Here is a 24,087-nt window from a genome sequence, read left to right as displayed (position 1 = left end):
AAGAGGGAGGTAAAATTGTGTACAACCCAATCCACTGTAAATGGAATTTTCATTCATTGCTCCACCCACTTCTGCCTCACTGCCATGTGGCCCTCAGAAGGTTGCCCAGAAGGCAACGTGGCCCTCAGTCTAGAAAAGGTTTCCTAACCCTGAGGTTGTCATGATCCTGGGCCTTCTCACCCCCCTTCTCTGGGGAATGAGGTCGGGGGTCACACTGGATTGCACAAATGCACACTGTGTCCTAAGGTAACCTGCTTTCTCAGGGATAATAATTCTAACTTATTATCTTGCAGTTTGTTTCCACAATGTTGAGATCAAGGGGTAACCGTAGCTCAGTGGTAGAGCATCTGCTTTGAGAGCAGAAGGTCCCAGGTTTAATCCCCAGCATCTCTTGGTAGGACTGGAGAGCCCAGAGAGACACCACTAATCAGTGTAGACAATACACTGTTAGATGGAGCCATGTTAGATGGATGAATGATATGACCCAGTCTAAGGGCTCGTCCACACTTTTGCTTGTCCTGCTACTTCTCCCCTGGGAAAACCCACTCCTTATGGCAGAAGTGGAGCAGAGGTGAACTAGATTCCCCACAAATTGTTGTTTGCTCTGATTCAGCAGCAAAGAGTATGTTTTCCCTGGGGGAAAGCAGCAGGCAAATGCAAAACCGCTGCCTGGAAAGCACAGGGCAAGTGGCAAAACTCTTTGACCCATGCTTTCTAGGAACTGGATGAGTGGAAGACTGGATGAGTCCTAAGGCAGCTTTCTATGTTCCTAGTTAAATCAGTGCTTTATAGCTCAGTTGGTAGAGCTCAGTTGGTCTCAAGGTCGTGGGTTCCAGTCCCACATTGGGTTAAAAGATTCTTGCATTGCAGGGGATTGGACTAGGTGACCCTTATGGTTCTTTTTGAATTCTACAATTTGATGATTCTTAGGACTGGAATCTCTCTTTCTTTCTCCTGAGGAGAAGGACCACAGCTAATTTGTGGAGCATCCGTTTTACATGCACAAGGTGCCAGGTTTGACCTCCAGCATCGCAAGCTAGGGCTGAGTCTGCCCCCTGCCTGAAACCCTGAAGAGCTGCTGCCAGTCAGTGTAGGCAATACTGAGCTAGCAGATCCCATGGTCTGACTTTGTACAAGGTTCTCCAAGACGTTCCTTACCATCTGGGAAAGTGTAGCGATCCCATCCCGAGGAGGACGGTGTACTGCATGGAGACAGGCTGTTCTCTTCTGCATCTGCTTGTGGGGCGGGGAGAGAGACAAGAACCAGTGACCACCTGGGTTAGCCTCTTCTGCAGCATGGCACAGATTTGGTTGCTCGGTGCAGGGGCATCTGTGAGGCTCTGCCAGGGTCCTAGAGTCCTCCTTCCTCCTTTCCAAACCCTAGTTGGTGCCTTCCCAGCTTCCGGAAAGAGATGGGAGGGCTCCAGGACCTTGACAGAGCCTCACACCTACTTCTCAAAACCAGGTGCTTTCTTTACCTGCCTTTGGGAAAAGGCAGTGTGAGGACTGGGGAGGTGCACCAAATTTTGGGCTCACACAGGGTGCAATGGTACCCAAGTCCACCGCTGCTCAGTGCAATTACCATTTTAGGCGAACCCTCTGCTCATTGCGCGCTGCTAAGGCAGGGAGTCGGCAAGGCTGGTGGCAGGGGAGAGGGGAGGCAACATCCAATCCCTGGAGATGACCCTGGAAGGAAACCCTCAAGAAACTGGGGTATGGTTCTAATTTCACCAGCTTCTTGCTATCAGAATGAGAACAGGACCCTTTTAATCCTGGGGAGAATTCAGATGGTTTTTTTAAAAAAAATAAAAAAAATAAATCTATGCCCTTTAAAGAAGAAACCTACTTTAGAAAACACACACACACACACACACACACACACACACACACACACACACACACAACCCAGCAGCTTTTCTTTTAGGGCAGGGGTGGCCAACTCCCAAGAGACTGAGATTACTCACAGAGTTAAAAACTGGCGGTGATCTACCCCCTTTTGGGGGGTTCAGGTCAAAGTTGTTGAGCTTTTTTTATGAAGGAAAGCCCTGTTTTTTAGAGGTTCAGGTCACAGTTGTTGAGCTTCTTTTAGGGAGGAGGAAAGCCACATTTTTAGGGGGTGCAGGGCAAAATGTGAGCTTTTTTTAGGGGAGCCAAAGTTGTTGAGCTTCTTTGGGGGGAGCCAGTGATCTGCCAGTGATCTACCACAGACGTCCAGTGACCTACCGGTAGATCACGATCTACCTGTTGGACATGCCTGTTTTAGGGGTTGCGAGTAAAGAGATTCCAAAGGACCTTTTAAATTTTGTTCTTGTATGCCACAAGAATGGTGTTTTGCCCAGAAGTGTAAAAAGATGCTATGCCAACCAAAGAAGAGTGGCTGATCAAACAGATGGATTATGCCAAAATGTCAAAACTGACGGATGTAGTAAGAAACCAAGAGGGAATTTTTAAATTAAAAAAATGGGGGAAATTTGTAGAATATCTGAAAAGTTCTGGCATGTAAGTTGTATTAACTTAAATCAAGCAGTTAAAAATATTACTGAGATAAAAAGAAGAATAACTTAAAAATGGAGTAAAGCAGAATGTGCAGTGTTAAAAATCTAAAGTAGGAAAAGGAACCACAAAAGTGTGTGGGTGGGGGTGTGTCAAATATGGAATTGTATTCAAAATTTGTGTTTGCAAGGTGTGCATTCGGCATATTGTGAAAACTGAAAAATCAAATATATTTTAGAAAAAGAAAAAGAAAGGAAACCTATGGAAATGCTGTTATCTTACTCATGCCATGCAATTGGTCACCTGCTGCATCTTGACCACAGGTTGACTGGATGCGTCCCAGCCCAGAGGAGAGCGTTCTGTGCCGCCTGTTCTCAGAACCCGAATTCCGTTGGCTGCCTGATTTCAGGGCTGGACCTTGGAACAAATCAGATGGACTCATTATAGAGTGAGAACTGGAAATTTTCAGGGTTTGGGAGGGGGCGGACATGTCTTCTAACCCAATGGAAATGAAACACCCCACCCCACCCCCACAATTTCTTCACCCACGTTTGCCTACTGCTGGCATGGGGACCCTGGGAAGCTTCTCAGAAGGGAATGCAGGTAATATAATTTAATAATAATAATATTTATATCCTGGCTACACCCATTGCAGGCAGCGCTGCATGAGATGGCTCCAAGGCTTGATTCTGAACAAGACAGCCTCCTACATTTCTAGTCCACGGGAGCATATGCCATAACCCTTGTACTGGTCAGCCTTCCAGGTGGCATCAGGTGCTGTTGCCCACAATCCTCGTGCTCCGGCTAAGCTCCTCTACCTGCATTGGGATATTCCACAACGGTTGGCAAGTAGCTATTGTTGCTCAGGTCTGCAGGCAGAAAGGCTGTGTACTTGCTGATCACATTGCAGGCTTTGCTGGTGTGCACGGCATTCACCTGGTACCGCCGGCTGGACCCTGTTGGACAAAAAGTGCCGGGTAGAGATAGTCAATCTTTTTCTCTCTTTTTCCCAGACAGAGAGAAGTTTGCTTCCTACAGTTAGGCAGGATGTCAGCAAACTTTTTCAGCAGGGGGCCGGTCCACTGTCCCTCAGACCTTGTGGGGGGCTGGACTATATTTTGGAAAAAAAAATATGAACAAATTCCTATGCCCCACAAATAACCCAGAGATGCATTTTAAATAAAAGGACACATTCTACTCATGTAAAAACGCCAGGCAGGCCCCACAAATAACCCAGAGATGCATTTTAAATAAAAGGACACATTCTACTCATGTAAAAAACATGCTGATTCCCAGACCGTCCGCGGGCCGGATTCAGAAGTTGATTGGGCCGAATCCGGCCCCCGGGCCTTAGTTTGGGGAGCCCTGAGTTAGGGCCTCCAGTGTGACTGCACAGTAAGAAAGATGCCCATATGAACCTGCCTGGACCCTGAGATGATCATCTGAGGCCCATGAGAGGTCTGGAGGGCGGCAACACAAGAAAGGGCCTTTTCTGCAGTGGCTCCCCATTTGTGGAATGCTCTCCCTAGGGAGGCTCACCTGGCGCCTTCATTATACACCTTTAGGTGCCAGGCAAAAACGTTCCTCTTCAACCAGGCCTTGGGCTGATTAACATCCTATACTCCTTTTACATGTGTTTCTGGGAGCGGGCTTATTGATTTGTAGGGTTTTTAAAATCATGTATCTTGTGCTTTTATATTGTATTTTATGTTGTGAGCCGCCCTGAGATCTGCAGATGAAGGGCAGTATATAAATTTTATTGATGATGATGGTGGTGGTGGACAGGGCCCCAAGTTATATCTACAGTATGTTAAAACATGGTTTGGCTTACTGGGGGAACTCCATCTTCCACCCCCCAGCCCCAGCAAAGAGTAGCACTTTCATTGAAGCTATCAATGCAACTTACCATGCTCAATTTCACATTCCCTCTCTGCGAGCTGCTCAAAGTCCCGGACGATGGACCTGGCAGCCAGGTGGTGGAAGGTCTCACTCCAGAGATCATCTTCGTCATTCCTCTTGCCCTCCCGGCCTTGGAAAAGTGGCGCGATGTCAAACAGTACCTCCCACTGGACCACTTCGTTGTTCCGCAGCCCTTTCACCACTGCCTTGCAGGTGGATCTTGGAGAGTGCCGCCAGCTGCCGCCGGCTGAGCCAATATCTGGGTCGTAGGATTCCCAATCCGATGAAGTCTCCGTTTCAAAGAGGAAGGATGGGTGCTGGGCAACATCTGCAGGGGAGAGGCATGCAAGCAATTACATGATACCTGTGGGACCTGCAACTAAATGTCTTGTTCAGGTTTCCACTCAGCCAGCCATGCCCTTCTTCCAAGCTGCTCCATTCCTCCTCCCCCCCCCCTTTGGTTTTCCACCGCAGTATTCCATATCCATTGCGTTGCTCATTCCCCACTGGGCTGGAGAGGGGTTGGTGCCCTCTTCATAGTACTGATAACTCCAAGGTTGCAGGTTCGATCCCTGTATGGGACAGCTGCATATTCCTGCATTGCAGGGGTTGGGCTAGATGACCCTCAGGGTATCTTCCAATTCTATGATTCTCCCCCTAAATCTTTTTGTACTTCTGCAATCTTCTGGATCCCCCCACACCATTCCCAATGCTTCCCTCGTGCGCCTCCGTGGCACTGTTTTGGCTACAATCAGGGGCATAGGAAGCGAGGGGCGATGGGAGCGCTCCGCTCCGGGTGGCATGATCCCGAGGGCGCCATGGTGGCTTCCCCTCCCCCACCCGCGCTGGCAACCCCGCCCCAGAATACATGCCCCGCCCCTACAGGCGGTGCGGCCTACCCCCAGAACGCGCCCCAGCCCCGCCCCCCGGTGCCAGAGCATGAAGTGACTACCATCCTGTTAGCACTCACCAGCTGAGTTTGCTATTAGAGGGAGTGATATATGAAGCTACTTGAAAAGTCAAATCATTAGTCTGTCTAACTCAATATTTTCAACTAGCAATGGGGCAAGGAGAGCTGAAAATAATGCTAATATATTTCACATCTGGCAACCCATGTGCCCCTTCGGTTTCAGATAGTACATGGGTCTAAAAAGGCCGGGACACAAATTTCCATGGCCCTCTAGCAGGCACAGTAGCTCATTTGCCAGAAGTATTATACTTAGTGTTAACTCTGGAAGTGTTTACTCAATTCTGACCAAACTAAGCCTCTTAGGGCCTGGTCATTTGGATGGCTTACCCAGATCCCCTGGGCTCCGGCTCTCTGAAAAAATGGACCCTGGGAGGGAGTCCATCTCAAGTGGCCCAAAGTTCTTCCCAGTCTGCGCAAGGCTGATGTGCTGCTGTGGTGATTCCGGGTTGTGGCAGAAGGAGAGACGACTCTGCTGCAGCAGGGAGGGCCGCCTTGCTCCGACCCCCCGTATTCTTGGGGTAGATATTTGAGGGCTGCCAGCGAAAGCCTGAGAAGACTGAAAGGTCAGGAGAGGAGAGGTAGGATCCCGTGCATACTCCCTCCCAAACACACTCCGGGGAAACAAGGGCATCTCTCAGGAAGAACAGCTGGTTCTGAGATAACAGTGACAACAGTAGCATAGTGTTTGGGGGCTAAAAGGGCAGTTGCCCCGGGCAGAAAATTGTTAGGGAGTTCAAAATGTCAACACCCTGTGCTGCGTCAATTCAGCTGCATGCTTATGTGGCTCTGTTGAAAATGACCTCTCCATGTGAACCAGGAAGTGACCTCCCCAGGCAATGAAATGATTCTTCTGTTCTTATCTCTGCAGCTGCGATCTCCTGGGTAATGTAGATGTCATTAGGCAGTTGAATGCACGTGTGTACTCCATCCTTCCCTGGGTGCTGGCAACCCACGCGACGCCACTGAGCGACAAGAGTGGTCAGAAATGGGGTCCACATGCAGCAAGGGAAGGGAAGGTTCTTGGCTCCAAGGGCTGCATTTGCTCTGGGGCAAACCTTTTGGTGCTCCATGGGTGGGGCTTGAGGCAAAAGTGGGAGGAGCAGCAGCAGATGAGACTCTTACCTTTGTGCAGCAGGCTTCATTCCAGCCACACCAAAGCCAAACATTTACACACACACACACACACACCACTCATTCTATCCAGCCAGGTAAAACTGAACTCCTGGGGATTGGCGGAGACCTGGGAAGTGAATCCGAAGTGGACTCTGGTCAGCTTCTGCTACTATTCCTCAGATTGCAGACTGGGCTTCCCACAAGGTCTGTTGGCTTGTAATAGCCCTCTAGATATTGTTGGGCTCTCAGTGCCCATCAGCCAAGAATAATCCGGCATTATAGCTCAAGTCAGTAGAGCATGAGACAAGGCCATTCAGAACTCAAAAATATGGGGAGGAGTTTAGAAGCATCTACAGTGGTACCTCAACTTACGAAGGCTTCGACTTCCGAAGAATTCGACTTCCGAAGTCGAAGCCTCCGGAAGTCTGGTCGGCGCATGCGCAGAAGTGCAAAATTGCGCTTCGCACATGTGCCATAGCAGCACTTCGACTTCCGAAGACTTCAACTTACGAAGACGACCGTGGAACAGATCATCTTCGTAAGTTGAGGTACCACTGTATTTAAAAAATGGTACAGAGAGCAGGCACATAAGGGCCAACTCCTAGGGACTGAGTTCCCTTTGAGGGGGGATGAGGGTCCGCAAAGTTGATTGGCATTGCCATTCAAATGGTGTGCATGTTGTGTCTTGTGATTGATTATACGGGGCAGGGCTTACTCCCCCCCCCCAATATTGTATTCAAGTTGGCACTCCTGAGCAGGCATCTTAAAGATAAAGATACTCTTGACCATTAGGTCCAGTCACGGACGACGCTGGGGTTGCGGCGCTCATCTCACTTTACTAGCCGAGGGAGCCGGCATACAGCTTCTGGGTCATGTAGCCAGCATGACTAAGCCGCTTCTGGCGAACCAGAGCAGCGCACGGAAACGCCGTTTACCTTCCCGCTGTAGCGGTCCCTATTTGTCTACTTGCACTTTGATGTGTTTTCGAACTGCTAGGTTGGCAGCAGCTGGGACCGAACAACGGGGAGCTCACCCCGTCGCAGGGATTCGAACCACTGACCTTCTGATCGGCAAGCCCTAAGCTCAGTGGTTTAGACCACAGCACACCCACGGCCCCTGAGCAGGCATCTTACAGCAAGCTAAACCTGAGTCCAAACAACTGCTTCCATGCTGTAATTAGAGGCAGCAATACTTCTGAATACCAGCTGCTGGAAACCCCAGAAGGGATAGTGCTCTTGTGCTCGAATCCTGCTTGTTGGTTTGCTGCAGGCACCTGATTGGCCACCGGAAGAACGGGATGCTGGACTCGATAGGCTGTTGGCCTGATCCAGCAGGCCTCTGATGCTCATGTATACTTAATCATGCTGTGTTTGAGGAAGAGGGAGTCTCACACTGCCTCAAAGACTTACTCCTTATAGCATAAGCTTTCATTCTCACTTGGTCAGATGCACTTCGGTTAAGTATCCAGTGAAGCTAGCGGCTCTCCACAATGATTCCAACCACGGTTAATCTTCGAGGTGCTACAGGGACGCTTGATGGTTTATAGAGCCAACAGACCGGCACCCTGACTCCTCTGAACGTCATGTCTAGAGTGATCTATGCTGCTCCACTTATTGGAAAGGTTTCGTTGACCTCTTGCGAGGTAGACAAAGCAAAATATATGAGCTTCAGTCAGCCAAATGCTTTAATTACAGAGAGGAAGATTAGGTGTATGATACCAGGGCTCAGTTGCTTGGTAACCACAGCTGGAATCTCTGTTGTGACGTTCTGTGGCGTTCTGTGTGTTTTAAACAAGGCCCTTTCTTAAGAAGGGGGTGGGGATTAGGGATTTATATATGTAGTACTGAGAGGGTCACACTCCATTCCTAGGTTCACATTTTTTAAAATTCTTTTTTTTAAGAATAGCTGTGTTTTGGTTTGCATATTGTTTAGGAATGTGTGAATCTGGAGAGAGAGAGTCTACCATGGTGGGAGATAGCTTGCGCCACTTGCCCTGATGTGCTGAACTTTCGGAGATGTGACAAATAAGCTTTTGACACACCCATTAGAAAACAACAGAAAGGCACGCAGATAAGCAGCTCCAGGGACACCCTTCCAACGTATATTTTACTTAAAGTGCAATGAAGCTTACCTGAAACTCAACCTGCCACAATGGCGGTTCTGGGCTGAGTTGGGTGAGATCCTGCAGCTGGGCCTTCCGAAGCGGATTCTTAATGAGGGCAGAGCTGGGGTCGCTAGCTGTGGGAACCTTCCGGAATGGCTCGTGGTCAGCAATTTGATTGGTGCTGTACGCCCTACGCCGTGACGGAGCTGTTGTTGTGTCCACTCCTGGGAAGACAAAGCGCCAGTAGGTTGTATGCAACTAAATCCGACTTACAGTAGGCCCACTGAAATTAATGAACCTAAGTTAGCTATGCCCATTAACTTCAATGGACATACTTTGAGTAGGACCAGCCTTGGATACAACCCTATTTTACATAGCAGTATAGACCGGGGGGGAGGGGCAGGGGAAAGTTTAATAGGCAAAGCTCTCCTCAAAGCTGCAGCTCCCTTGAGAAATAAAATCAGTCAGCCAATAAAAAGGCTGGTAAAAAACACACCTGGCCACTGAGGTCACCTGGGCCTCTCGTGACAGGGGTGGACACATGAGCAGCCGCAGACTGTGGACCATAAAAAAGGTAAAGGTAAAGGACCCCTGGACAGTTAAGTCCAATCAAAGGCGACTATGGTGTGGCGGCGCTCATCTTGCTTTTCAGGCGGAGGGAGGCAGCGTTTGTCCACAGACAGCATTCTGGGTCATGTGGTCAACATGATTAAACTGCTTCTGGCGCAACAGAACACCGTGACAGAAACCAGAGCGCACAAAAACGCCGTTTACCTTCCCGCCGCAGCGGTACCTATTTATCTACTTGCACTGGCGTGCTTTCGAACTGCTAGGTTGGCAGGAGCTGGGACAGAGCAACGGGAGCTCACCCCGTTGCGGGGATTCGAACCACCGACCTTCTGATCTGCAAGCCCAAGAGGCTGAATGGTTTAGACCACAACGCCACCCTCATCCTCCTCTCACTCCTCAGGACTTGCTGCTTTGACTTTTTCCACTTTCCAATCAGTCTCTGCTGGGGCAGGTCAGCTTGCCCCATCTCAACACTGGTTGGATTTTCCCCACCACCACCACCAGGTGGGCAAAAAATGCAGAAAAGCAAATCTGATCTGATCCCACAAACAGCTGTATCAAGAGACTTCCTTTTAGCACAAGGTAAATACTCGACCGTGCTCTCACGACTCAGGTTTTCTTCAAAAAAAAAATTATGTGTAGCAACCTATGGTAAAGGTAAAGGGACCCCTGACCCTTAGGTCCAGTCGTGACCGACTCTGGGGTTGCACGCTCATCTCACATTATTGGCCGAGGGAGCTGGCGTATAGCTTCCAGGTCATGTGGCCAGCATGACAAAGCCACTTCTGGTGAACCAGAGCAGCACACAGAAACGCCGTTTACCTTCCCGCTGTAGCGGTACCTATTTATCTACTTGCATTTTGACATGCTTTCGAACTGCTAGGTTGGCAGGAGCTGGGACCAAGCAACGGGAGCTCACCCTGTCGCAGGGATTTGAACCGCCGACCTTCTGATCGGCAAGCCCTAGGCTCTGTGGTTTAACCCACAGCGCCAACTGGGTCCCTTGTAGCAACCTATGAGATAACCTCAAATTAATTTGTAAAGGTTTTTTGGTCCAAAATTGGGTGCAAGAGAATTTTTTTAAAATAATAATAATAATAATATTTATTTTGATACCCAAATAAGTCCAATTGGTTGAAAAATAAACGAAACAGGCTTTCCCCCCCTAAACTGACACAGAAATTGCATTAGCCTAGGCCCTAAATCACGCAAAAATAAAAAATAATAATCCTGCTCCCAATTTTAGACCAAAAAAATCTTTAAAAATTAATTTGAGGTTATTTCATTTAAAAAATGAAGAAAATCCAAGTTGTGAGAACACATGGCACCAGGTGATTTGGCGTGGAATGACCCTTCAAGGAGCCTAAAGTAGTATCTGTGGTTCTCTCCCTCTCCATTTGACTCTCACAATCCTGTGAAGTAGGTTAGCCCTAGAGATGGGTATTGGTCCAAGGTCACCCAGAGAGCTTCATGGATGAGTGGGGATTTGAACCCGGTCCTCTCCCAGGTCCTAGCCCAGCACTCTAACCACTTTGCCACACTGGCTTTCATCTAAAGTATGGTGCTTTACTGCACCAGGTAAAAATGCCTTTCCAGGATGAGGCCCTGAACTTTGAATCATTGTGAACTGTAAAGCGACATGCAAAAGAAACCAAAAGAAGGTGGCCTCTCTCCAAAGGACTTGGCAGAAAGATAATTCCATTTTCATTTAAAGATGAACCTACCTAATCCACCCTTTCTGAACCAATACACAGACTGAAGCACAGCTATCCTTCAAAACGAGCACTTCTCTGAATTCTGCAATGGAGATCTCCAACCAAACATTGCATATGAAAATAATTTTTTAAAATGAATATGTATGGGGGGAAGCGCACACGTTCGTGAATTTAATGCACACATTAAGGAAAGTTGCTTTGCAAAAGATGTGTGAATTAGGCAAAATTGCACAAAAGCATGTGTATGTGAAAATAAATTTGCACAAGAACGCTAATGAATTTTCATGAGGTCGCCACACCACCACCAAACTTGATCTGGAAACGTGGAGAGCGGAGCAAAACATCTGGAAAAGGAGGAACGTTTAGGAACAGTAAAGGAGAAAATCTCCTTTCCCCCTTTTACATGTATGAACGACATCCAAAGAGCTGAAGGAGAGGAAGCTGACCAGAGTCCACTTCAGATTCACTTCCCAGGTCTCCGCCAATCCCCAGGAGTTCAGGGGTCCTCTCTGAAGGCAACCTGGTTTCTGAATCCTTGAGGCAGCCCCAGGCATCCGAGCCACTTCCTTCTTCTTGCGAGTGGAAGAAAACGGAGCTGCCAGACTCTTGGGAATGCAGCATGCTGTAGCGTCGCCTCTTGTCCTGGGGAAGAGAGGAAAGTGAGGAAGGAAACTGGTTCAAAGGGATTGTTCAGCTCCTGCTACAAAGCTATCTGATACTGACCCAGACCATTTGGTCCATCTATCTCGTTGCTATCTACACTGACTAGCAGTAGCCGTCTAGGGTTTCAGACAGGCTTCTCTCCCAGTCCTGCCTGGAACTGAACATGGGACCTTCTGCATGCAAAGCAGGTGCTCTAATGATAAGCTACAGCCCTTCTCCACTTGCTGTCTTTTTTTCTCCCGGGTCTGATTTCTCAGATGAGAGTGACCATCAATAAAAGATCCCCCCTTACCTGGCTGAAACATTGCCTCATTGAGTTTGGCCTTGCCTGATGAAACTGGGAGTGGATCTCCTGATTCTCAGGGCACTGAGTTTGTATAATGCCTTCTACACGGAATCATAGAATTGTAGTGTTGGAAGCGACCCCAAGGGTCATCTAGTCCAACCCCCTGCAATGCAGGAATCTCAATTGAACAGGGTAGGGCTGTGACCTGGATTCAAGAACTAAGGTATTTACTTGCCCCAAAATGGAAAGAACAGAGGTCCCAGCAAAGGAAGAATGGATATAAAAACTTATGGAATATGCAGGAACGGCAAAAATTACCGGAAGAATAAGAAATTAAGATAACAATTTTCTAAATAAAAAAAATGGAAATGATTTGTTGAATATTTACAGATGAATTATAAGCAGATGAAATCCATTGGCAGGATTGTTGTAATAATCTGCAGTTTCATAAAAGTATATATTTAAAGAAGATGAGTAAATGAGCAAATTAAGTTAATTTGGATATGCAGAAGATATTAAAACCACAGAAAGAGGGGGAAGGAAGTCAAGTTTTGAAATGACAAAATGATTGTAAAATTAGTGAAATGTATAAACTTGAAAAGTATAAATAGATAGATGATAGATCGATAGCTAGATTAACAATTTTTTAAAAAGAAAACAAAACAAAGGTATTCACCATCTCAAAAGAATGGCCCAGACTAGCCAGTTAATGCGATCAGTGACCATTATCTTGACAGACAGGAGAAAAGCCACACTCAAATTTCTGTTGCAGACCGCCTCTTTCTATGATGTGTATATGATGCTTTTGGGTGGTCTTTGGTTAAGGGGCCGGGCAATTTCTAAAGTCTTTAGAAGTTCTCACACACCTTCTTTCTGGGTCCTTGCCTCCTTGCAAGGTGGGGAGGGGAACTCTACTGCAACAGAAAAATAAGATCTACCTTGCTTTCACCGGACCTTGCCTCCAACCGTTCATCTCTGACTGATAATGGATTTAGGGGACACTGAATCCTTGGATGGAGTGTTGAGCTGTAAAAGTCAACCCCAATTTTTTCTACAGTATAATGGTGGAAGAACAGGATGGAGCCAGATCCTGGACGCATATCGTTAATGGCATTATATTAAGCAGAAGGTTTACTGTGGGGAGTTACTCACCAGCCTGGGGTTAGAAACATACAGGGACGTATCACAGACAATGCTGTAGCCCACCAACCGGTCCCCTGGAAAAAGGCAGCTGGCACTGACAGGAGAGATTAAGACTTCGGCTGTTTCAGGGAAGACCCAGTCCACCGAGACATCGCTAACGACAGGAGCCATCGCCTTCTTCAGAGATTTTATCATCTGGGAACCCAGAGCAAGAGCAAGTCTGTCAAATCAGATTCCAATCACGTGTACTGGTAAAGCTTTGTGCTGAGATCTGGTCATAGTTATCCACATATTCAGGCTGGACTACTGCCATGAGTTCTACCTGGAGCTGCCTTTGAAGGCCGCTTGGAAATTTCGGTTAGAGCAGAATATGGACGCAAGGCTGCTCACTGCTATGGAAAGTTGGCAGAATAAAGAGCTTCATGGGTGCTTAGCTTGTTTCTAGGAATAATTGATGTACTGGCATTGAACTAGAAAGCCCTAAAAACCCAAATCAACACCTGCTCCCATGCATAAAAGGTAGGAGAATGTGAGAAACAACACGCCTCATTGGCAAAGTTTATGCTTTGCATGCAAAAATTTCCAGGTTCAATTCCAAACATTTCCAGGTAGGGCTGAGAGAGACCTGTCTGAAACTTTGGAGAGCCACTGTCAGTCAGTGACACAGTTACTAAATTAGATAGACCAATGGTCTGACTCAACATAATACAATTTCCTATTTAAACCAGCCCTTAGAAACATGAGGACTAGAATCTTGTTTTATTTTTAAGCGAAGGCTCAAAGTGATTCTTAAGCAACGGTTCAAATCCCTATGTGTGATTGCAACAGGTAAAGCTCACTCTCTCTAAGCCAAATTCACAACCCACACACTGCATACCAAAGTCCAATAACGTTGGTGAACGTAACATAGAAAATGCATTATATATGGGGAAATTGCTTGGGGAGGGGGGAACATGTTATTTCGGGGAGAAAATGCATACAAATGCACTTATCAGGAGAAATCTGCACCAAAATGCTGATGACTTTTTCGCTTTTTAAAGAATCGCAAATGTTGCTGTGGAAATGTGGAGAACTGAATTTAAGAATGAGAAACCGAGAGAAGCTGAAACGGACAGATACTTCAATCCTTATGAGTGAAACCACTGAGTATGGCTCCAATTAAACAGAGTTCAGGAGAAGTGAAACACAAGACAGAGCAAACCCATGAACAATATATGTGTGTGTGTGTGTGTGTGTGTGTGTGTGTGTGTGTGTGTCGGGGTGGTGAATCTGCTCACTCCTAACTCCACCTTCTGAAAGCTTAAAGGTAAAGGGACCCCTGACCATTAGGTCCAGTCATGACCGACTCTGGGGTTGCGGCGCTCATCTCACTTTACTGGCTGAGGGAGCCGGCGTACAGCTTCCAGGTCATGTGGCCAGCATGACAAAGCCGCTTCTGACGAACCAGAGCAGCGCACGGAAACGCCGTTTACCTTCCCGCTGGAGCAGTACCTATTTATCTACTTGCACTTTGACATGCTTTCGAAAGCTTATGATGCAATAAATGTATTTTAAAATGTATTGAAAGTGCCACAGCTGCTTTGTTGATTTTGATTCATTCCTATGCTGCTTCCTTCGTGTTAGTGCTCCAGGAACAGGGCGCGCTAAACACTACACTTACTTTTTTTAAAAAAAATGTTGTCTGCAATGCTGCAGTCCTCAGAATCCTCTGCCTCTCCATACCAGCCCATGGTTCAGGAGCTGCTTTCAGAGGCAAAAGAGAGCGAACCCTTCTGCTATAAATCACACTGCAAAACAGGGAAGTGTTGTTTTAGATGAGGCTGCTTCATGTGTCCCCCGAGAGCAGCTGACACTGCTTTTTCAAACAGTCCAACGGCCAAATTAATGGCCCTCTAAATGCTTGCTTTCATCTCAGGGATACAGAGCTGAGAACCTCAAGCTTTTGAAGTCACATAAATTCCATCCCCTCATTTACTCTGTCTCTTTCTCCCCCCCCCCCCTCACACCAAACTTGGCTGATCTGTAAAAAAAAGGGGGTGCAAAAAAATTAAAAGTTGTGCAAAACTTGTGAGCCAGCAAGAATTTATACAATCCAGACTGGAAGGAGATGAGCTGGTGGCCCACAGACTCTTGAAACCTTATTTTCCAGCTCGACCAACCCTGATTAGAAGTGTCATTGCTGGACTGTGAGTTGGGAGGTCGAAACGTTTTGTGAACATTTATATATTCATGGCATTTTTATCTGACCTTTCCTCCTGTCAGCACTTGGTGTTTGTATGCAACAGCAGGAGGTTACCTTTAGCAAAATGAATCCTTGCTTGGAGCACACCTTTAATTGGAAGGCACTCGGACTGAGTGTAAGATAAGGAAGCTTATGTTTATTAAAGGAAGCGCATTCTTGTTTGGAAAGATTTCTATACCCCTAGCTAACTAACTAGTTGGAGAAACAAATAAGCTCCCATTGCCCCTTCTTTCTTGGAAGATACAAGCAACGTGACCTTGGCGCTTGCAAGTCCAGAAAAAGCGTGAGAGGATGTGGAAGAGGAAAGATGATGAAACTTAAATGATACCTTGACTTAAAAGGACAGGTCAGCACAGAGATCAAAGGGACAGAGACAATTTAGGAATCTGGACTCTCCCACTATATCTCTCTCCCACCATGCAGAGTCTTCTAAGCAAGCAGAGTTGCACCTCAACATCCATACAATGTCTCCAAGGAACTCAAGGAGCAATACACTTTCCCTCCTTTTGCTCTAATAATCATCATCTTCTCTTCTCTGGTGATCACTCGTAGCTGAGTAAGATTGTCTTCCATAGACATGGTTTTAACAATGAGTCCGTAAGTGACTGTGAAGGACAATTCTGGATCCACATGTCCTTCCACAGGGTTTTAGAGGGTTAGGGTTTTAGAGGGTTAGGGTTTTAGAGGGTTAGGGTTTTAGAGGGTTAGGGTTTTAGAGGGTTAGGGTTTTAGAGGGTTAGGGTTAGGGTTTTAGAGGGTTAGGGTTAGGGTTTTAGAGGGTTAGGGTTTTAGAGGGTTAGGGTTTTAGAGGGTTAGGGTTTTAGAGGGTTAGGGTTTTAGAGGGTTAGGGTTTTAGAGGGTTAGGGTTAGGGTTTTAGAGGGTTAGGGTTTTAGAGGGTTAGGGTTTTAGAGGGTTAGGGTATGTGTCCCCAAACTAAGGCCCGGGGGCCGGATGCGGCCCAATCGCCTTCTAAATCCGGCCCGCCAACGGTCCGGGAATCAGCATGTTTTTACATGAGTAGAATGTGTCCTTTTATTTAAAATGCATCTCTGGGTTATTTGTGGGGCATAGGAATTCGTTCATATATTTTTTTTCAAAATATAGTCCGGCTCCCCACAAGGTCTGAAGGACAGTGGACCGGCCCCCTGCTGAAAAAGTTTGCTGACCCCTGGACTAGAATCATCAGAATGATGGCCCCAGTGCACCCATTTTTGTGTGCCTGAGAGTTTTCACCTGGCTTTAGGAAGCCAGTGCAAACTTTGAAGTGCTTTGGAATCAGTTGTTTTCTATCATTAAAGAATTTCTATTGGAGTCAGCCAATGCAGGGAAGATGGTCGATGAGCTCAGTTTAAGTTTGGTCACCCTACTGCATAGGAGCATGAGCCGAGACAAAATTGGCAATTAAGATCAGCACACTTTTTAAATGACATTTTAAAATTAGTTTTCCAATATAGCCCCCAAAATAGCCAAATTATAACAATAACAATTAATTCCCAAACTATACAATTATTAAAGTGCCAAACAACTCCCAATTATTACATTTTAGTGAAAGTGGCTCCCCGCATGATGGTTTGGGTGCATTTCCAATCTTATATCGCTGTCTTCCATAATCCTAATTAACGTCAGTTACATTTCAATTACAATAATCCTTCATTAACAGCTACATAATTAATTATTTCCATTCGTGATGTTACAGTATATAAATTTATAAAGCTTCAAGTGAGGAACTCAAACTATTATCTTTATTGTGCCCTGCATCTGAAAACTCTTATATCCATGGAGATTCCTTCTGTCCATATACGGTGTTGTCTCTTTCACTTCCCAGCTGTTGTTTTCTCCCATCGTGGCTTGGGACGGAACTGCATCTCAAAGTTTCTCAGAGGTCTTATCTCTCCGCCCCTTGCTTCAATGTCTCGGAACATGCAACAGTCTGCTAGAAACCATTCCATCTCACTAGTAAAGCATGTTGCAGATCTATGCAATTTCCCCATCAGCCTAGGAAAAGGTGGGCAGTTTTTGAAGGCGCTGAAGATTTAATACTCCTTTCCAACTCCCAGAATCTCTGCAGCGTTCTTATCACAGCCCCCAAATTCTTTTCCTTCCAGCAAGAGATTTATGGCCCAATTAAACTCATCTCAGTCTCTTTTCCCTTGCCTGTTGTTTTTAAATGGAGGTGAGGGGAATTACTGCGTCTTTCCAACACAGCCATACCTGAGCTTCCCCTCCCCCTTCCTTTCTTCATTTCAGACCACACAGAGTTTCCATTTTCTTGTTCTTATCAATATTACTCCAGCGTTCTAAGGTCAGCACATTTGGGAACCAAAGACAACTGCATGCATCTGAGCCAGACTTTCTCAAGAATTGTTTCATTTGCTGGCTCATACTTGGGATCATTGATCAGGGTGGACCGGAGCAGCCTTTGCCAACCTGGTGACTCCAGATGTTTAGAACTTCGGCTTCCATCAGCTCCAGGCAACAGTGCCCCTCATGTAGAAGGTTCCAATTTTCACTTTGGGCATCTCCAGGTACAGCCTGAAGCCCTGGCAGGTAGGCAGTACTGAGCTACGTGAAGCATATGTCTAATTAGTGCTTAAGGAAGCTTCCTGTATTTATTATGAGCATTGTAGCCTATTGGTAGACCTCATCCTTTGCCTTCAGAAGGTCCCAGGTCCTTGGCATCTACAGGCAGGGGCTGGGGAAGGCCTGATATCTCAGAGAGCCTTTGCTTGTCTGTGAGTTAGAGGAATCAATTATCTTTCCTGCACAGTTTGCTGCATCTTTCAGTTTCTTTGTACACACACACACACACACACACACACACACACACACACACACTCCCATGTGCTTGTATCATGTATCAGGCAGCTTCTGATATTCCTAGCTTGGGTAAAGGTTTGTGTGCTTGGATTTGCATGTGTGTTTGATAGAGAGGTATCCATCCTCCACTCAGGGATGTAGCTCCTTGAGATGCTAGGGAGGAATCAAATCCCTAGAGCAAAATAAAAGATATTGTGCATTGAACAATCAAAATTCTAACAAGAGGCAAAAATCCATAAGGCAGAGATTTGTCAGAGGCAGGGTCCAGAAAACAGAAACTATGCCTGAAAAATAGAACCAGGCAGAGCATATCTGAGGCCAGCACCCTCCTTTGTCATTCTGTTTTCTGGGGGAAGGGCCATAACTCAGTGAAGAGCCCCTGCTTTGTTTGTTGAACATCCCAGGTTCTCTCTCCATCATCTCCAGGTAAGGCGGTGACATTCCCCTGCCTGAAACCTTGGGGAGCCGCTGCCAGTCAGTGGTAGGCAGTACTGAGCCAGGTGGTGGACCATAGCCATCAAATGTAGTAGCCGCACAGCCTCTGCAGTGTCTCCTTTAATCCCATCATCCCACCAGGAAAAGCATTCCCACCCTGGATTTCATTACAATTCAAAATTCCTCCAAGATGCTCCAGTCTTTTAATGTGACAACACAGCGTTAGTCTTGCAGTTGAGTCTAAAACTTCTGATCATCTAATGATCTCTCCCCCCACTCCCCCAATCTCAGAAGGACTGCGGAGGCAGGCAGTTTGGCAGCTGGTGCTCTTTCTCCGCTCTCTGACGCCCACACATTGAGTGGGCCCAGTTATGTTGGATGAAAAGCGGCCCCGCGGACCAGTCACCAGAGAGATGCAATTTACCCTTTTGTATGTAAGAGCAGGGAGATTGGCGGGGGAGTGCGTGTCTATGTGCAGGAAGATTAGAACTGCCTTGGTTGGAGAAAGGGGTTTGCTTTCACCGCATCGGAGACAATAGAAGCAGAGGAGATGTAACTTTCTCAAGAAGTGGAACCTGCCCTTCTGTTTTCTAGCCAGGACCTGAACCTGGGTGTTCACTAGCCAGAAAGGGCGGTGGGGGGAAGAGAGGAGCAATAAAACAGGGCTGCTTTTGTTTGAGTGTGATGTCAAAGCAGCTTGGTGTGCCAGACTCCCTACACTGACAACTCTTTAAATGTTAGGCTTTTTATAATAATATAATAATAATTTATTATTTATACCCCGCCCATCTGGCCGGGTTCCCCCAACCACTCTGGGCGGCTTCCAAAAAAATATTAAAATACAGAAATCAATCAAACATTAAAAGCTTCCCTAAACAGGGCTGCCTTAAGATGCCTTCTAAAGGTCTGGTAATTGTTATTCTCTTTGACCTCTGGTGGGAGGGCATTCCACAGGGTGGGCGCCACTACCGAGAAGGCCCTCTGCCTGGTTCCCTGTAACTTGGCTTCTCGTAGTGAGGGAACCGCCAGAAGGCCCTCGGTGCTGGATCTCAGTGTCCGGGCAGAACGATGGGGGAGGAGACGCTCCTTCAGGTATACTGGACCGAGGCTGTTTAGGGCTTTAAAGGTCAGCACCAACACTTTGAATTGTGCTCGAAAACGTACTGGGAGCCAATGTAGGTCTTTCAGGACCGGTGTTATGTGGTCTCGGCAGCCACTCCCAGTCACCAGTCTAGCTGCCGCATCCTGGATTAATTGCAGTTTCCGGGTCACCTTCAAAGGTAACCCCACGTAGAGCGCATTACAGTAGTCCAAGCGGGAGATAACCAGAGCATGCACTACTCTGGTGAGACAGTCTGCAGGCAGGTAGGGTCTCAGCCTGCGTACCAGATGGAGCTGATAAACAGCTGCCCTGGACACAGAATTGACCTGCGCCTCCATGGACAGCTGTGAGTCCAAAATGACTCCCAGGCTGCGCACCTGGTCCTTCAGGGGCACAGTTACCCCATTCAGGACCAGGGAGTCCTCCACGCCTGCCCGCCGCCTATCCCCCAAGAACAGTACTTCTGTCTTGTCAGGATTCAACCTCAATCTGTTCGCCGCCATCCAACCTCCAACCCTCTAAAACCCTAACCCTAACCCTCTAAAACCCTAAACCCTAAACCCTAACCCTCTAAAACCCTAACCCTAACCCTCTAAAACCCTAACCCTAACCCTGTAAAACCCTAACCCTAACCCTGTAAAACCCTAACCCTAACCCTCTAAAACCCTAACCCTAACCCTCTAAAACCCTAACCCTAACCCTAACCCTCTAACCCTAACCCCTCACACTCACACTCACCCTAACCCTAACCCCTAAACCTAACCCTCTAACCCTAACCCTCACCCTAACCCCTAACACATAACCCCTAACCCTAACCCCTAACCCTCCCCCCTATCCCCTAACCCTAATACTCACCCTCACCCTAACCCTCACCCCCTAACCCTAACTCTAACCCTCACCCTAACCCTAAACCCTCACCCTCACCTTCACCCCTAACCCTAATCGCTAGCCCCTAACCCCTAACCCTCACCCTCACCCTTACCCTAACACATATCCTCATCCTCACCCTCACCTTGACCCTGCGACACGCCCACCCTCCCACCTATCCTCCCTTGTCGAGAGGGAGTGAGCAGCCCTAACCCTCAACCTTACCCCACACCCCACACCCCTCACCCCTACCCCTCACCCTCTAACCCTAACCCCCTAACCCTAACTCTAACCCTCACCCACACCCTAACCCAGGGGTCAGCAAACTTTTTCAGCAGGGGGCCGGTCCACTGTCCCTCAGACCTTGTGGGGGGCCGGACTATATTTTGGAAAAAAAATATGAACGAATTCCTATGCCCCACAAATAACCCAGAGATGCATTTTATATAAAAGCACACATTCTACTCATATAAAAACACCAGGCAGGCCCCACAAATAACCCAGAGATGCATTTTAAATAAAAGGACACATTCTACTCATGTAAAAACATGCTGATTCCCGGACTGTTGGCGGGCCGGATTTAGAAGGCGATTGGGCCGCATCCGGCCCCCGGGCCTTAGTTTGGGGACACCTGTTCTAGTCCCTAACTTGGGAAGATGGACTTGGAAGTAGTGATTGGTCTTCAGGGCACACTTTGGCCCTTCCCCAGACTTACAAGGGGGGGTGGAGAGCAGATCTATGCACATTTTCACAGTGGAAAAACTCTTGCAATTGATTTGCTTTGGAGTAGATTTAAATTTGCTTAGACACTTTGGAGCATGTCTGAGAACCCACCTCCAACCACCACTTTCTGAATCACGGTTCACAAATTGCCATCTGTAGGCCCCAATATATACATACATATACACATACACACACACACACACACTTTTTTGGAGTGTTCTAAATTAGATCTGTCTTCTTTTACTTCTGCATGTGATTCTTGTACAGTCGTGCAGAGGATGAAGTGGAGGCAGCAAGTGTATTGAGCGGGCAGGGACAATATCACCAGAACGATAGGAAGTACCTATTGCCACAGCACACTTCCCATCATTCCCAACAGTCCTCCTTGGGTTCAAGGGGAGCCCAATAGCTTGTTGCATCAGAGCTTGGGGCCAGGGAACTGGAAGCCATCAGATAGTTTTTCCAGGCAGGCTAAGTCAGGCAGAAGCAGCTTAAACAGACATCAGGACCCTGGACAGCTCTCAGTGGCCCCTGTTGGATAAACGTCTTAGCAGATAGCAGCTATGCTATCTTAAAGGGCTCCTCTGGTTGGGAGGAGCTGCAGTATCTTCCCCATCAGTATCTTCCCCAGGGGTTACGTTTTGGGGTCATGGTCTTTGTATGTGATAGAGAAAGTTTATAGATCTATGCATTTTGTATGGAAAGTATGTGGGGTTGGGGGGGAGGGATAGGTAAAGAACTTTTTCTCCCTCTCTCATAATCCGGTAATTCAGCTAGCTGGCTGGAAGAGTGAAGAGGAGCAGCCCACATTGCAACCCTTTCTTGCAGACTCCAGTTGTTTCTCATGGGTGCAAAGGAGATGGAAAACCACAGCAGTACCTTTGGCTGCAACCTCTCTCCCTCGACCAGGAATTCCGCACTTCCTTTGGACACGGCAGCCAGGCCATTCACCAGCCTCCGACAGGCATTCTGCCCAATGCCAAAAGTATAGCACCTGTAAGAGGAAAAGACAGAGGGATTGGATGCGCCTGCAATGGGGGTGAAAGGAAATGCTGAGACTCTGGCAGTGGAAAGTTCTGCAAGGCTGCAATTCCAAATGAATTTTGCTCCCATCAACATCAGAAGCACAGCTGGTGGAGGCATGAGAGATAGACTTTTCTGTGGCTGCTCCTGCCTTGTGAAATTCCCTCCTGAGCAGGGTTAGACAGGATTCCTCCTTGTTATCCTTCCTTCCTGTTCCTTCCTTCCTATTCAGAGACAGGCTTTTGGAAACTAAGGCACAGAAGATGCTGTCCACTGTCATTTATTGGGAGGGGGGGCGAAGGGACTTCGGCTGCTAGGAGCTGACTCGTATGCTGTTAGGGCAAGCTGCACTCTAATTACTGTTATATCTTCCGCTGATTTAAATATTAAAAACAAATCCTCGACAAATTCTTATAAAACAAGTATTTTATCATAGAAAGGATTGGCCATTCGATTCATAAGATACTCTTCCTCTGTCTTTCCCATGAAGAGATTCGCTATGCTACAGGCACAAGCACTCCCCATAGCCACTCCTTTGGTTTGTAAATAAAAATCAGTAACAAATTTTTTAAAATTGTGTTCGAAAATAATGTAAACCAGTTCCATGAGAAAAAACGTAGGTGGTTGTTGGGATTCTCTAGTAGGAAATATGTTCTCCACAATACGGCGAGCCTCCTCTAAAGGTATATTGGTATATAATGATGTCACATGCATAGTTACCAAGACTGCAGATGCTGTTATGTGCATGCCTTCAACTTTGGTTATAAAATCTCTCGTATCATTGCTGGCTCTAAATCTGTTCTGGTGCATCTTAATTATTCTTTTTAACTCGTTTCTATTACATTTTATTGTATTCTACTACTTTTTGTTTGTGCGCCATTCTAGGATGAAGTGGCATCCAGCCAGGTGAGGTGAGAAAAGGCCCACTCATTCATCTCTATGGCAACAGAGGTCACTCTTTAAGATGCAAAGGATGGGTACTTAGCTGGCCAAAGGTAAAGGTAAAGGTACCCCTGACCATTAGGTCCAGTCGCGGACGACTCTGGGGTTGCGGTGCTCATCTCACATTATTGGCCGAGGGAGCCAGCGTACAGGCTTGGCTTAACTGTGCATCGCCTCCCATTCAACATCACATGCCTGATTTAAATGTGCATCCATTCATCAGCACAGATTTTGCTTAACTGTACACCATTCCCAGCCCAATGGCACAGGCCAACTTAATTACAGGGCTAATTCAGATTTGCACTTGCATATCCCTCAACAACCTCAGATATGCAGATGACACAACCTTGATGGCAGAAAGTGAGGAGGAATTAAAGAACCTTTTAATGAGGGTGAAAGAGGAGAGCGCAAAATATGGTCTGAAGCTCAACATCAAAAAAACCAAGATCATGGCCTCTGGTCCCATCACCTCCTGGCAAGTAGAAGGGGAAGAAATGGAGGCAGTGAGAGATTTTACTTTCTTGGGCTCCATGATCACTGCAGATGGTGACAGCAGTCATCTCACTCTATAGGCGAGGGAGCCAGCGTATAGCTTCCGGGTCATGTAGCCAGCATGACTAAGCCACTTCTGGCGAACCAGAGCAGCGCACAGAAATGCCGTTTACCTTCCCGCCGGAGCAGTACCTGTACCTATTTATCTACTTGCACTTTGACGTGCTTTCAAACTGCTAGGTGGGCAGGAGCTGGGACTGAGCAACGGGAGCTCACCCTGTCGCAGGATTCGAACCGCCGACCTTCTGATCGGCAAGCCCAAGGCTCAGTGGTTTAGACCACAGCGCCACCCGCGTCCCTACTTAGCTGGCTAGCTAGGGTCATTTCCTCAACAAAGGGACTAGTCTGACAAGTCTGACTAGTCTGGTAGACCACAAACTTGACATGAGTCAGCAGTGTGATGCAGCAGCTAAAAAAGCCAATGCAA

The 24,087-nt window shown here is 47.1% G+C and overlaps 1 protein-coding gene across 1 annotated transcript in view; it reads right to left on the bottom strand.

Moving 5' to 3' along the window:
- The window catches only part of VWA5B1 (von Willebrand factor A domain containing 5B1), a 67,017-nt gene that overhangs the window by 8,633 nt on the left and 34,297 nt on the right, over nt 1–24,087 (bottom strand). The window contains exons 11-19 of the mRNA XM_088671760.1: nt 22,023–22,137; nt 12,966–13,151; nt 11,311–11,506; nt 8,607–8,803; nt 5,690–5,918; nt 4,400–4,720; nt 3,312–3,449; nt 2,797–2,910; nt 1,159–1,233 (exon numbers count right to left, since the gene is read on the bottom strand). Of these exons, the coding sequence (XP_088527886.1) occupies nt 1,159–1,233; nt 2,797–2,910; nt 3,312–3,449; nt 4,400–4,720; nt 5,690–5,918; nt 8,607–8,803; nt 11,311–11,506; nt 12,966–13,151; nt 22,023–22,137 (1,571 nt within the window). The remainder of the gene's footprint in view (nt 1–1,158; nt 1,234–2,796; nt 2,911–3,311; nt 3,450–4,399; nt 4,721–5,689; nt 5,919–8,606; nt 8,804–11,310; nt 11,507–12,965; nt 13,152–22,022; nt 22,138–24,087) is intronic.

The sequence above is a fragment of the Zootoca vivipara genome, chromosome 6, assembly GCF_965207765.1.
Source record: "Zootoca vivipara chromosome 6, rZooViv2.hap1.1, whole genome shotgun sequence".
In the NCBI taxonomy this organism is placed as follows: Eukaryota; Metazoa; Chordata; class Lepidosauria; order Squamata; family Lacertidae; genus Zootoca; species Zootoca vivipara.
This window is presented reverse-complemented; position numbering and strand designations above follow the sequence as displayed.